At 40.7% G+C, this 13,567-nt stretch overlaps 2 protein-coding genes across 5 annotated transcripts in view; one reads left to right on the top strand and one right to left on the bottom strand.

Moving 5' to 3' along the window:
* The window catches only part of NIP7 (nucleolar pre-rRNA processing protein NIP7), a 69,304-nt gene that overhangs the window by 26,664 nt on the left and 29,073 nt on the right, over positions 1–13,567 (bottom strand). The gene's annotated exons all lie outside the window — the stretch shown is intronic.
* TERF2 (telomeric repeat binding factor 2) overlaps positions 1–13,567 on the top strand; it is a 37,231-nt gene that overhangs the window by 5,988 nt on the left and 17,676 nt on the right. For 2 of the 4 annotated variants that reach the window (XM_057534210.1, XM_057534209.1), the window contains exons 2-4: positions 6,820–7,363; positions 7,509–7,604; positions 8,262–8,392. In XM_057534210.1, the coding sequence (XP_057390193.1) occupies positions 6,820–7,363; positions 7,509–7,604; positions 8,262–8,392 (771 nt within the window). Of the gene's footprint in view, positions 1–6,819; positions 7,402–7,508; positions 7,605–8,261; positions 8,393–13,567 lie in introns of those variants that run through there. The other 2 variants (XM_057534212.1, XM_057534211.1) reach the window with 2 other exon arrangements.

Here is a 13,567-nt window from a genome sequence, read left to right on the forward strand (position 1 = left end):
ATATATCCAATGAAATATAAATACCATAGTGACTTGATATCCACTATCCATTTAAAAATAAAAAGATATGGACAGGGACTTCCCTGGTGGTGCAATGGTTAAGAATCTGTCTGCCAGTGCAGGGGACAGGGGTTCAAGCCCTGGTCCCGGAAGATCCCACATGCCATGGAGCAACTAAGTCTGTGCACCACAACTACTGAGCCTGCGCTCTAGAGCCCATGAGCCACAACTACTGAAGCCCGTGTGCTTAGAGCCCATGCTCCGCAGAAGCCACCGCAATGAGAAGCCCACGCACTGCAACAAAGAGTAGCCCCCACTTAACCGCAACTAGAGAAAGCCTGCGTGCAGCAACTAAGACCCAATGCAGCCAAAAATAAATAAACAGATAGATAAATAAATAAAAAGATATGGACAAGCCCTTATTGAACAGTCATTTGGTTTTCTGTTGTTGTTGTTTTGCTGTTTTTTGGGGGAGTTTTTTGGCCTCGCCGCGAGGCACGCAGGATCCTAGCTCCTGGACCAGGGACCGTATCCGTGCCCCCTGCACTGGAGCGCAGAGTCCTAACCCCTGGACTGCCAGGAAATTCCCCTTTTCTTTCCAGGTGTTTTTTTTCCCATACATTTTAAATCATTCTTTTTCTCCTTGAAATCCATGTCTCCCACCAAATACTACTCTGATGTAATATATTTTTCTGTTTGAAAGTCCCTTATTCATCACCTTATTATTCTGCAACAATGTACAACTTAACCTTAAAAAATATATTATGCCCACAAGGCTCTAAATATCAACAATCTTCTTTGGGCTTAAGTCAGCTTAGTTATACATTAATAATATTGATCAAAGCAGCATAAAATTATTCCCACTGAAAATTCACCTCTTAATGAAATGAATAAGAGAGTAGTTAATGGGACCTTAGTTAGTCTTTTGAATTATGCCTTTATTTCCATCTAAACTCGGATTCTAAGCTAATAACATACATCACAGTAAAATTTAGATGGTAATGCCTTATCTTTTGCAAAGTGAGAGAAAGATGATTGGGACAGGGAAACACTCAGGATCTCTGACCTTGGTGTGTTCTCAGATAGATTAGTTTTAAGAATGAGAAAACATGAAGGCTGATCCCTCTTGAAAAGGCTTCATGCCCAGGGATACATGAAATTCCAGTTTGAAGACCTCCAGTTTAGAGTGCGATGGAGATGGAATTCTAACCCAGGTATGTCTGACTCCCAGCCTAGATTCTTTCAACCTGCCCCATACAATCATAATTTATTCCTTATCACTTTGGGTTGAAAAACCATTTCAGAAGAATTTATTTGCAGGGCATGGGGTAGTGGTGGGACTATAGAAATAATACATAACCATTGCTCAGAATTAAAATATAGTGTCATTATTTTTACATGTTGGTCCCCCCCATCCAGACCTTGAACTCCCTGAAGGCAAGATTAGTGCTTTATCTATAGAGTTGTATCCCTAGAACCTACAGAGCTTCTACTCACAAAGTAAGACCTCAATAAACGTAGAGCAAATGCCCGTGGAGGACAAGACCATTTTTGAGTCTCTGACCTGCATGGATAAGAGGTGAAGCCAATGAGTAGCTTGGTTTTGAAGTTTAAGCTTCCCATTGTTTCCAACAGTTCCTTCCTCCATTCTTGGTTACAGAGAGTGTTTTCCCAAGCTAACATCCAATGCTTGGTGCCCTTGGCTTCAAGACAATTCCCTCGCTTAGCCTCCCAACTAGACTGCCTCTAATCCCACCTCAATGCCCCCCTCTATTGAATTTCTGTCACTCTCACTGTTGACCACAGAGAACTTTGGCCTGGGGGGGTTGGGAGGGACTAGCCAGGTGTGTGCTTGACACAAACGTCCCATGTGCTGAATCAAAAGGCCTGAAGAACTTCAGTCCATGCTGGGCTTCATTCCCTCTTGCTGTTCTCCAGCCCACAGAAGGCAGAACAGTATTTTGCAGACCTTTAGCACTCACATGTCACCTTCACAATATTTGGTACCTCCAGAGGCCACCTGTACTCACATCACATTTTCTTTATATTACTCATTTTTTTTAACCTAAATACCTACTCTACTTAAGCTTTGTCCTGAGCAATAATATCCAACGGTAACAGGCTTGATTGATATGTACATTTCAAGTGCATGTTTTCAAAAATTCATCATTATTAATACTTTTAATGTTGGTGCACCATGCAAGACAATCTCATGTAACATATGACAGAAGATGCTGTCCTAGACAGGAAGTTAGACTCTGGAGCTCTCTTGAGCTTCTTCTATGAGTCAGGCACCATACTAAGGCTTCAGAAAAGATAACATTATTGGAGATCTTTTCCCCCTACTCATTGTAGAAAATTAGGAAAACACAGAAAAGTCTAAGGAAGAAAAACTTGAAATCTCTTGTCATTCTATCTTGGTTAATAGCAAACATATCTGGATCTAAAACCTGACTCAAACATATTCATTATGATATCTTAGACAAGTCACTTAACCTCCTGGAGTCTCAGTTTATTCATCTTTAACACTGGTAAAATGAGACCTCTTTTATAGGATTTTGGTGAAAATTAAATGAAATGACAGATGTAAGGCACCCTAGCATAGTAAGTGATAAGTAGTAAATGTGCACAAAAAATTTTATATGATTATTATTTCCATAAATTTGTTGTCACATTATATGTTTCTACCTTTTTCTCTTCTTATTATATCTTGAGCATGAAATAATCTTTGGGTCCATAATTATTTATTTATTTTATGGGGGCATAGTTTTTATTACCGAATAAAATTCCTTACTATGAATGACTTAGTAAATAATTTTATTATCAGATTGTTTCAGTTCTAATTTTTTGTACATAATAAGTAATGCTGTGATGAAAAATCCTTGTACTTAAATCTTGGTGCTCATTTATGATTTTTCCATAGGATAAGTTTCTAAAAAATGGAATTTTTATGGCTCTTGCTTTTTTTTTTCTTTTTTCTGGGTTGGTCTCCGGAAAAGTTGTACTGATTTACCTTCTCACCGGCACTGGCTGAAAGTGCCTGTTTCACAGCACCCTCCCTGACACTGGGTATTATTTATTTGTTAGAACCTTACTGATTTAACTGGAATATATCAGGCATTGTTTATAGGCCTTATTTCATCTTCACCACAACCCTCTGAAGGGTCCATCTGGTAGCCTCTTGTCCTTGATTGGGAAAACAAGGCTTCCAGAGGTTAAATTCTTACCCAAGCCAGTACAGGTATACATCGTTTTATTGCGGGTCACAGATATTGTGTTTTTGGCAAATTGAAGGTTTGTGGCAACCCTGTGTGGAGCAAGGCTACAGACACCATTTTCCCAAGAGCATTTGCTCACTTTGTTTCTCTGTGTCACATTTTGGTAATTCTTGCAATATTTCAAAAATTTTTATTAGCATTATATTTGTTATGGTGATCTTTGATGCTACTATTGCAAAGAGATTATGACTCATTGAAGGCTCAGATGACAGCACTTTTTAGCAATAAAGTACTATTAAAGGGGATTTCCCTGGTGGCGCAGTGGTTAAGAATCTGCCTGCCAATGCAGGGGACAAGGGTTCAAGCCCTGGTCTGGGAAGATCCCGCATGTCGCGGAGCTACTAAGCCCGTGTGCCACAGCTACTGAGCCTGTGCTCTAGAGCCCTTGAGCCACAATTACTAAGCCCACATGCCACAACTACTGAAGCCCGCGTGCCTAGAGTCTGTGCTCCGCAACAAGAGAAGCCACCGCAATGAGAAGCCGGCGCATCGCAACGAAGAGTAGCCCCCGCTCGCCACAACTAGAGAAAGCCCACACGCAGCAACAAACACCCAATGCAGCCATAAATAAATAAATAAAATTAAAGAAAAAAAAGAATGCATTAAAAAAAAGTACTATTAAACTAAGGGTTTTTTTTGGCATAATGCTATCGCACACTTAATAGATTACAGTATAGTGTAAACATAACTTTTATATGCGCTGGGAAACCAAAAAATTCGTGTGACTCACTTCATTGCGGTGGTCTGGAACCAAATCTGCAATATCTCTGAGGTACTCCTGTTAAGTTGTTGGGCCAGGATAAGCCTATTTGGTCCTTAACATGCTGACTGTGGCTTTTCCCCTATACCACACTGCCTCCTGCTGGTGCCCATGGAGAGGGCATGAAGTCCTGAAATTCCTCAAATCAGATTCCTTATATGAGAGTTAGGTATTTGTGATAAGGAAGAGAGTGATGTTGGGACAACCATATAATGGTCGGACTTTGAAAAATGGGGAGAAAATTCATCAAGCTTTTCACTTAATATTTATGCAATTTATGTGAGTTATACCTTAACTTAAAAAAAAAGAAAAATGAGAAGATTTTTGATAGAGAAGAGGAGGAAAGACTTTTCAGGCAGGCAATGGGTGAGTTAATAAAAATAGCTCACACTTACTGAGTCCTCACAACAAGCCAAGCCCTTCACTAAGGGCACTGGAAATAGTAATTCATTTAATTTTCATACAATCACCATGAGGTACCTCTATTATTTGTACTTGACAGATGAAGAAACAGGGGCACAGAGATGGTTAAGTAACTTGCTCAAAGTTACACGTCTAGCAAATGGAACAGTCAGGATCTGAGGCAGGTAATTTGGCTCCTGGTTAAGGCAGGCAGACTGGGATCACAAAGTAGCCACACTCACCAAAGATCTGTCAGACTGACAGGCCTCTTCCCCTATTCTGGAATGTTCACCATACAAAGATTTTGTCAGATCAGGAATACTGTACAGATTAAGGTCCGTGTCTAATTCATTCAAGGATCCATCATGTCATTTCACGTCCTCATTGATGCTGCCACTTGCCCTCCTGAGTTGTCCTTTAGTGACCCCAAACTTGATCTTTGCTGATTCTAGTCCAGTGGGGTTGGTAGAACAGCTTTTGAAGCTAGACCAGTTACTGGGCCTCCCATGGAGGGGGCACACCCACCCACCAGAAATGGGATTTCTCTCTTTAGTCCAGATACTGGGTGGTGAATTCCAAGAGCATCAGAGATACTGATAGTTGGCTTACATCCTATGTCCTTACTTCCTTCCTACACCACTCAAGGCCTATCCAGTCCTTTGGAAATGCCCCTTACTCACCCACTCTTCTGCCTGTGGAAGATATGGTAGATGTGGAAGATAGTGATACACACAATGAAGAAGTGGGGAACAGGCTCTCCAAGGTCAGTGTGGCAAACCCATCACAGAAATGCAAAGAAATAAGTAAGGCTCAGGAACACGTCCAGTAAGGTGGAGGATGGAAGTGGATTTGGAACTGGGGTTGGACAAGAACAGACTTGAAAAGGAGAAAGGGACCTCTCCAGGCCTATCTACAAGGATAGAAAGGGAGAAAAGAACTCAGGGAAAGTATCCTGTGCAGTCATAAGATTATGTAGTCAGCTGTTCTGTATCTAGAAAATCATGACACAAACACCTAAGAAATGGGAAGCAGCTGTAAGAATGTTCCTGTTTGAGTAAATGTAGTTTGTTGGTGGACATGAAATTAAATTTCAGTAAATATAATTTGCTGGTGGTACGGTTTTTCAACATGTATCAAAATCCTTACTCACGTGCCTATTCAATTCTATCCAACCTCAAGAAATGTGACAGGCCCTGGGCTAGGTTCTGGGATGCAGAGTAAAAAAGAAGACAGAGTACCAACCCCCAAAGGAGCTAACTGTGAAGAACGTATTTCAGGAAGGGTGAAGTAGGAGGTGCTAAGGAGGGAGCAGCAAGGGGATTTAACCTAATCCAGAAAGTCAAGAAAGGGTGAAATGTCTTTTAAGTGAGGCTTGAAGAACGGGAAGGATTTAGTTAGGCTGGAATGGACAAGATGAAGGCTCTGGGCAAATTGAGTAGTAGGTGAAAAGGAAATGATAGAAGTTGTATACACACACACACAAAACGGGAGCCCAAAATGAGGTTGGCAAATAGGCGAATTCTTCAGGCTTTAGAAGTCATTTTAAGGAGTCTGCACCATGTTCAAAAGTAAAAGGGAAGAGTGATGAGTGATGAGTGAATGTTCTGATCCGTGTTCTACTATGTATTCTTCGACTCAGTAATTCTACTTTAAGGAAATTATCCTAAGGAAATAATTATGAATTTCTGCAACGATACAGTTAAAAGGATGTTTCTAATATTGAGACTGTCTAGAATTGCAAAATTTTGAAATAACCTAAACGTCTTACAGTAGTGGTTTAGATAAAGACGTTGGTTCATCCATATATTGGAATGCTATGTAGCTGCTAAAGATACTGTAGAAAAAAAAATTAATGCAATGGAGAAATGCAAAATGAAGGTTATATAAAATATACATAGTATAATCTCAGTATTGCATGCGCACACGCACACACACACACACAAATAGGTATACAAGACACTGGAATGCTATAAACCTAAATGTCAACTTACCTTTTCATGTGGGATTATGGCTGATTTAAATGTTAACGTGTTTATTATTTTTTCTAACTGTTCTAAATATGCTATTTTTGTAATTTAAAAACTATGTCTTAGAAAAAAGAATTTAAAAAGAAAAAAACAAAAAACAAAAATTTAAAAAGAGAAAAATTTTAAGAAAAATAAACAATTTTTTTCTAATTATACATCTTATATGTCTTAGAGGTTCCTGCGGTGCCGGCCATATTCTACTTCTTGACCTCGGCTGGGTTAACACTGGCCTTTTGCTTTACTTGTTAAAATGTAAACTTGTTTAATAGTTTCCTCTCTGCCTTTTACATTTCACGATTTTAAAAATGTTTAATAAGCTTCACACATTTATCTTTCAATATTTTATACACAGCCCAGCGTCTCTAGTATAGCGTTCCACAATTTCAGAGCAAAGTTGACACCGCCAACCGCCGTTGGTTTACCCGTCTGGGCAGCATGGACTTCAAGTCCCAGCAGGCATTGCGGCCGACACACCGGGAACTACGGGGTCCGAGAGGAAGGCTGGGAGCGACCGGTCCTTGCCCTCCCAGAAGCCCGCGGGCGGCTCGGAACGCCGTCCATATCATGGCCGCGGGAGCCGGGACGGCGGGCTCCGCTTCCGGCCCGGGCGTCGTGCGTGACCCGGCGGCGTCACAGTCGAAGAAGCGTCCCGGCAGGGAGGGCGCGCAGCGATCGGACGCGATGGCGGGAGGAGGCGGGAGCAGCGACAGCAGCGGGAGGGCTGCAGGCAGGCGGGCGTCCCGCAGCGGCGGGCGGGCTCGGCGGGGGCGCCACGCACCGGGGCTGGGGGGCGCCGCGGAGCGGGGCGCGGGGGAGGCGCGGCTGGAGGAGGCAGTCAACCGCTGGGTGCTCAAGTTCTACTTCCACGAGGCGCTGCGGGCCTTTCGGAGTAGCCGGTACGGGGACTTCAGGCAGATCCGGGACATCATGCAGGGTGAGGGCCGGGCCTGGGGAAGGAGGCTGGGGCTCCTGGGAAGGTGATCTGTGGGGCCCGAGTGTAGCGGCTGCGGGTCGCCGAGCCAACGATGTCTTCTTTCCCAGCTTTGCTTGTCAGGCCCTTGGGGAAGGAACATACCGTGTCTCGGCTGCTGCGGGTTATGCAGTGTTTGTCGCGCATTGAAGAAGGGGAAAATTTAGGTATGGCTATTTTTTATGTTCTTCTCTGGGCTTTACTTATTTAGGGTTACGTTGTTTTCAAACTTACATCCTAGACTGAAGGGTTCAGGGTTAAGGTGGGCTACTATGTTTCAATCACGGTGTTTATTCTCTGGCCTTAGTTTTCTCCACTTAGTATTCTGTTGGCTGCTTTTCTGTGTTTTTTATTTCCTCCCACCTGTTTCTTGCTCGCCCCAACTTTGTTGCTATCTAAAGTGAATTATGTGAAGATGGCCATTTTGCCTCCATAGTAGAGTGTTTTTAAAGTATGAGCACTTTTTTTTTTTTTTAATTTTTATTTAAGCACTTTTTTTTTTTCTTTTCCTAAATTGAACTTGACAGCTGTTTAGCAAAATGATCTTTAGCTTCTGGCCGTTTGTATCTGATCCTGCCATTTGAGATACAGATGCATGTATTAAAAAATAACTTTTTACCTGTCTTGAAAATTAGTCACTTGAAATTCATGGATTTGAATTTGGACCCTTAACATGTTTGTAAGCCTGTAGCCAGTATGTCAGCAAATTAAATGCAAATCTTACTATATTTGCATGTTTCTTTTCTATATATATATATATTTGAACATAATTCTTCTGCTCTTTAGAAAATAGGTTAAAGTGAAAATTGTGCTCTTTGTCCTAGACTGTTCCTTTGATATGGAGGCTGAGCTCACACCACTGGAATCAGCTATCAATGTGCTGGAGATGATTAAAACGGAATTTACACTGACAGAGGCAGTGGTCGAATCCAGTAGAAAACTGGTCAAGGAGGCTGTAAGGCTCTATTTTAAATTTTTTTTCTTTTACCAAAGATCAGAGGTCTTTGAGGATCAGTGCTTATCTTTTTTGTGTGGGGTGGAAGACAAACAGGGATGGAGAGAGAGCAAGTGAGCACACTCAGAACACATAACTCACACACATAGATGTTATTTCATCAGGTGACCCCTTCCTAGCCCAGACTTGGAAAGAACTGTTAATGGCAGGTGCTCAGCTTTTGTGATTTTGGTGGTCTCCCTAGTGGCCCTGGCAGGAGGGGCCACAGTACACAGGAAGTGAGTTGGCATTGAAGAATGACATTTTGTAGGTTATTATTACCATTCAGAGCAGCATCGTGAAAGGGCTAAAAGTAACTGGCCTAGGATCTTGTCACCCTTGTTTATTATAGACCAAGAAGAATAGCTGGTGCCTTGGGAAATGTGGGACTGCTTTGAGCTCTTTCATGCAGTTGCAGAAAGAGGCTTAGGGAACATTCCCCTTGAACAGACAGAATCAGAGGTGCTGAGATATCAGCCATTTCGAAAAACAGTAGTGGTGGAAGGCTGGCGCAGGCAGTGTTCTCGACAAGAAAAAAGCTTGTAGAGTGTCTAGGAATTTGGGACTGGAACTATGTCATGGCTCAGGTAGCTTCAAGTAGTGGAACTTATTTATATTTAAAACATTGAAGCAGCCATGGAAACCAGTCAGAAAAAGCTTTTTCTTCTCCAATAACCAAGGCTGGGGGTGTGGAAGCAGATGCAGAGGTGGGGACTGAAGGACAACAGCTCAGCATTGCCTTGGCGGTAAAAGTAAGGAAATTGGTAAGAAAAGATAACAGCACCTCGTAAAAGGATGGGATCCTGGGGGCGGGGGGTGGGTAAGGGACAAAACCTTGTTTAGCAAAGACTTTCTGTCCCTTGGCTATGTGCTGGGTACTCAGACACCTGTTTAAAAAAACAACAGTTAAAAAACTGTGTGTGGGGTGCAGATATTTTATTTATTCAGTTAAGGACCTTGGGCAGGAACTACTGTTGGTCTTACAAAGAATGCTTAGAAAATTCCAATTCCAAGGAGGAATGATTGCAAGAATAGATTTTTAGTATAGGTCAGTCAGGTTTGTGTTGGAGGTAAAATACCAGAAAAGACGTATTAGCAAGGGAGGAGAAATCCAGGGCTACTTTCAGAATAGCTAAGGATATTTTGGATGGGAAGAAGTGGTACCAGTTCAGGGTAATTCATGTAACTACTGTTAAGTAGCCAGCTAATTCAGAAATGTAACTCCTTCAGAACACAAGGGGTATAGATCTGTCTTCTGGCTGCTCTTCTGGTAGAGTCTGTGGGCTTTTATCTTTCAGCTGAATATTTATTATTTAAGTTCATAGATCTCTTGTTTGGGGGCTTCATTAGGAAAAATCTATTAGCAAAATCCAGATTCCCTTAAAATAGTCAACCATTTTCTTATGTTGACTCCCTTCTGCTTTTTCATTTTCCACCAGGTACCAGATCTCTTGTTACTATATTACTGTTAACTGCTGTGTAACAAATTAACCCCAAATTTAACAGCTTAAAACAATAAATATTATCTTTCAGTTTCCAAGAGTCAAGAAGCTGGTAGTGATTTAGCTGTGTTTCCTACTCAAGGTCTCTCATGAGATTATAGTCAAGCTGCCTGCCAGGGTTGCAGTCATCTCAAGACTCAACCAGGGCTGATGGGTCTGCTTCCATGCTCCCTCACATGGATGTTAGCAGGACTCACTTCCTCGCTGGCTGTTGGCTGGAGACTTCAGCTCCTCGCCTCTCCGTAGGGCTACTTAAAACGAGGTAGCTTGCTTCCCCTAGAGGATCCCAGAGAACAAGAGCCCAAGACAGAAAGCTGTAGTCTTTTATAAACTAATCTCAGAAGTGACATACCACTTCTGCCATATGCTCTTGGCCACACAGACCTGACCAGCTGGATTTGTGGGTGGAATGGCACTATGCAGGAGGTGGGTATCATTGGGAGCCATCTTAGAGGCTGGCTACCATAGTTACCTTGCTATCCAAGTTATTAAATGATACCGTATCACATGTCTCTTTGATTTATTTTTTTTTAAATTTCTCATTTAGTCAGAATTTGTTACCTTGGAATGCATAGGCTCATTGAGGCTTTTTGATGCATTTTTAAGATCTCTAAAGTATCACAGCAATTTATCTTAAAGTTTATTAAATTTTTTAAAAAGTTTATCAAATAAGTTGTTTGTTAAATTAGAGCTTCTCAATGTATGATCCAGGGATCTTTTGCAGGTCTTCAGGACCCTTTCAGGGGTCAAAACTTTCTTTATAATAATGCCAAAATGTTAGTTGAGGTTTTCAGTGCACTGACATTTACACTGATGATGCAAAAACAGTGATGGGTAAAATTTCTGGCGCCTTAGCGTGACCGTGACCAAGGCAGTGGTAAATTGTACTGGTAGTCATTGTATTCTTCATTGCCACATGCTTGCAGTTTAAAAAATAAAAAACAGCCAGTTTCAATTAAGAATGTCTTTGATGAAGCAGTAAAAGTTACTAATTTTACTAAGTCTCGAGCAGACGTTTTTCCAGTATTTCGTCTGACAATATAGGAAGTTTTTCTGTAGCATTTCTGCTGCATACCAAAACATGATGGTTTTCTTCCGGATAAGTACTTCTGTGATTGAGTTGCATGCTGCTGATCTAGCTGCTTTTGTAATGGAATACCATTTTTACTTGAAATAACTGACAAACTTTGGTTATTCAGATGTGGTAATCTGGCAGTTACTTCAAGGAAAACAAGTGACAGTATTTGTTGGCAGAGGTAAAATTCAAGCTTTCAGGTGAAAATTAGAATTTTGGAAAACTTATATTCATGTGCTTGGTAGCTTCCCAATATTCAGACTTTTCTGATATGACTGATGGTGATATTAACAACTGTGATTTTAAAAAGATTTTTAACGAATGTATCAACATTTGGAAGATCATAACTCAGTAAACCAGTAATTTCCAAATGATCAATGAATTGTACTGCAAAATCATTCATGGGTAACAGATCCATTAAAAGTGCAAGACAGACTAACAGATTCTAGTGTAATAACGATGAAGAGTTCACTTGCCAAAGTTTAGTATAGAGTCAAAGAAGAATGTCCACATTTTCTGAAAGAGCTATTAAAATACTACTCCCTTTTCCAATTTTATATCTGTGTGAGGCCAGATTTTTTAATATATTTCAACCAAAACAACATATCACAACAGAAGAAATGCAGAAGCAGATATGAGAATACCATCTTTCTTCTATTAAACCAGATATTAAGGAGATTTGGAAAAATGTAAAACAATGCCACCCTTCTCATTAAACTTTTGTCTCATTAAATAAGTAATTTTTCATAAAGATATGTTATTTATGTTAACCTGTAATGAGTTTGTTATTTTTTAATGAATTAATAAATATTTTAAATTTTTCTCAGTTTTATATTTCTAATACAGTGAATACAACGGATATAACCCACATAAACAAAAGCTCTTTGGGGTCCTCATTAACAGTTTACAGTATAAAGAAAGAGTCCTGAGACCAAAAAGTTTGAGAATTGCTTCTGTAAGCTGATAATAATATTGAGACTACGTTGGTTTTCTTTTCATAACGAAAAGAGAGAAGCCTCAGATTTCTGTGAACAGGAGAGAGTAACATATATGGCATGTTCTTGGGAAGCATTTAGGTGTTGCTTTTGCTGTGCACCTTTGGTAATAGCACCTTGATTTTCTTTGAGGACCTTACCACATTTGAGGGGCTGGTGCATCAGACACAATGTCTTAAAACTTTAATTCTTGAAACAAAAAGCTTTCTCAAGGCTTTTTGAGCATCTGTGCTTCTCATAACAGCCTGGTTTCTTTGGTGAGTTTGCTTTTTTAGCCTTTCTTCACTTCTGTGAGTTTGGTTTTCTCTTCTTATGTCCTTTCTGGCCTTGCCTCCAACATAAACCTATCTCACCTATATTGAAAATCTGTGCTTGGAATTTCCCTTTTGTTTAAGTTAGCCAGAGACCATTGCTATTGCTTAGATGGTAAGAACCTTAACAGAAACGTAAGAGAAGAAATTATACTTATTTCAAAAACTTTCAAGTTTTCAAAAAGCAAAGTTTGATCTCTTAAAAAACAAAAACGAAAAAACTTCCCAGGAAATTAATGCATAGTTTTAAAAAAGCTCACAGTACAAACTTCGGAGGCAGACTTTCAATTAAGATTTTGAAAGCATTCACATTTCCTTTCTTGTTTCACAAATTAAGCATAGTAGGAGGTGTGTTCCAGTTCTGGGAAAGATAGATAAGCATATTCTTCTTTCTTTTTTTTTTGTTTTGGCCACACCACGTGGCATGTGGGATCTTAGTTCCCTGACCAGGGATCAAACCTGTGCCTCCTGCAGTGGAAGCACAGAGTCTTAACCATTGGACCCAGGGAAGCCCTTCTTCTGTCTTTCTTAATGCAAGCATAAATCCTGGACAGAATGAATGGAGAACTCAGAAATGTAAAGGGCAGTAAGCAAATGGAGAAGACCAGAATATGAAGGTCCACCAAACTGGTGATGAGTAGATTACCATTTTTTCCCTTTCCAGTATCACCAGGCCTGGACTTGAAGGATCCTGAAACCTGGAAGTACACCCCAGGTGTGGATAGAAAGAACTCCAAGAGAGGCTCTCTCTGGTCTGAAGAGCAGGAAAGGGTATCTGCTAAGGGTCAGAAAGGGTGGAAGAAATCTCTTTTTTTTTTTCCTTTTTTCCCTTCTCTATCCTAGCACCCAGGCAATACTACACTGGTAGCAGCAGTGACCCAGTGATGACAGAGGCAGGAGGGCAGGCACCTAAACGTAAAGGAAGAGAACCCTTTCTCTTTAGCAGTGGAGCTGTGATTCCCAGAAGTTGAAGTGGATTCCATTCCTTTTTTTTTTTTACTGTCTATCCTGATGCTTAGTCCTGGATGCAGATGCAGTTAGTGTGTGGCAGAATAGGGAAACTAAGGCCCCAGGAATGCAAGGCTGGTTCAATGTTTGAAAATCAGTGAATGTAATTTACCCTGTTGGTCCAAAGGAAAAACCATATGATCATATCAATTGAAGCAGAAAAAGCGTTTGACAAGATTCAACATTAGTTCATGGTAAAAACACTCAGCACACCAGGAATAGAAGGGAACTTCCTCAACCTGATA

Source organism: Balaenoptera acutorostrata, chromosome 19, assembly GCF_949987535.1.
Source record: "Balaenoptera acutorostrata chromosome 19, mBalAcu1.1, whole genome shotgun sequence".
Classification (NCBI taxonomy): Eukaryota; Metazoa; Chordata; class Mammalia; order Artiodactyla; family Balaenopteridae; genus Balaenoptera; species Balaenoptera acutorostrata.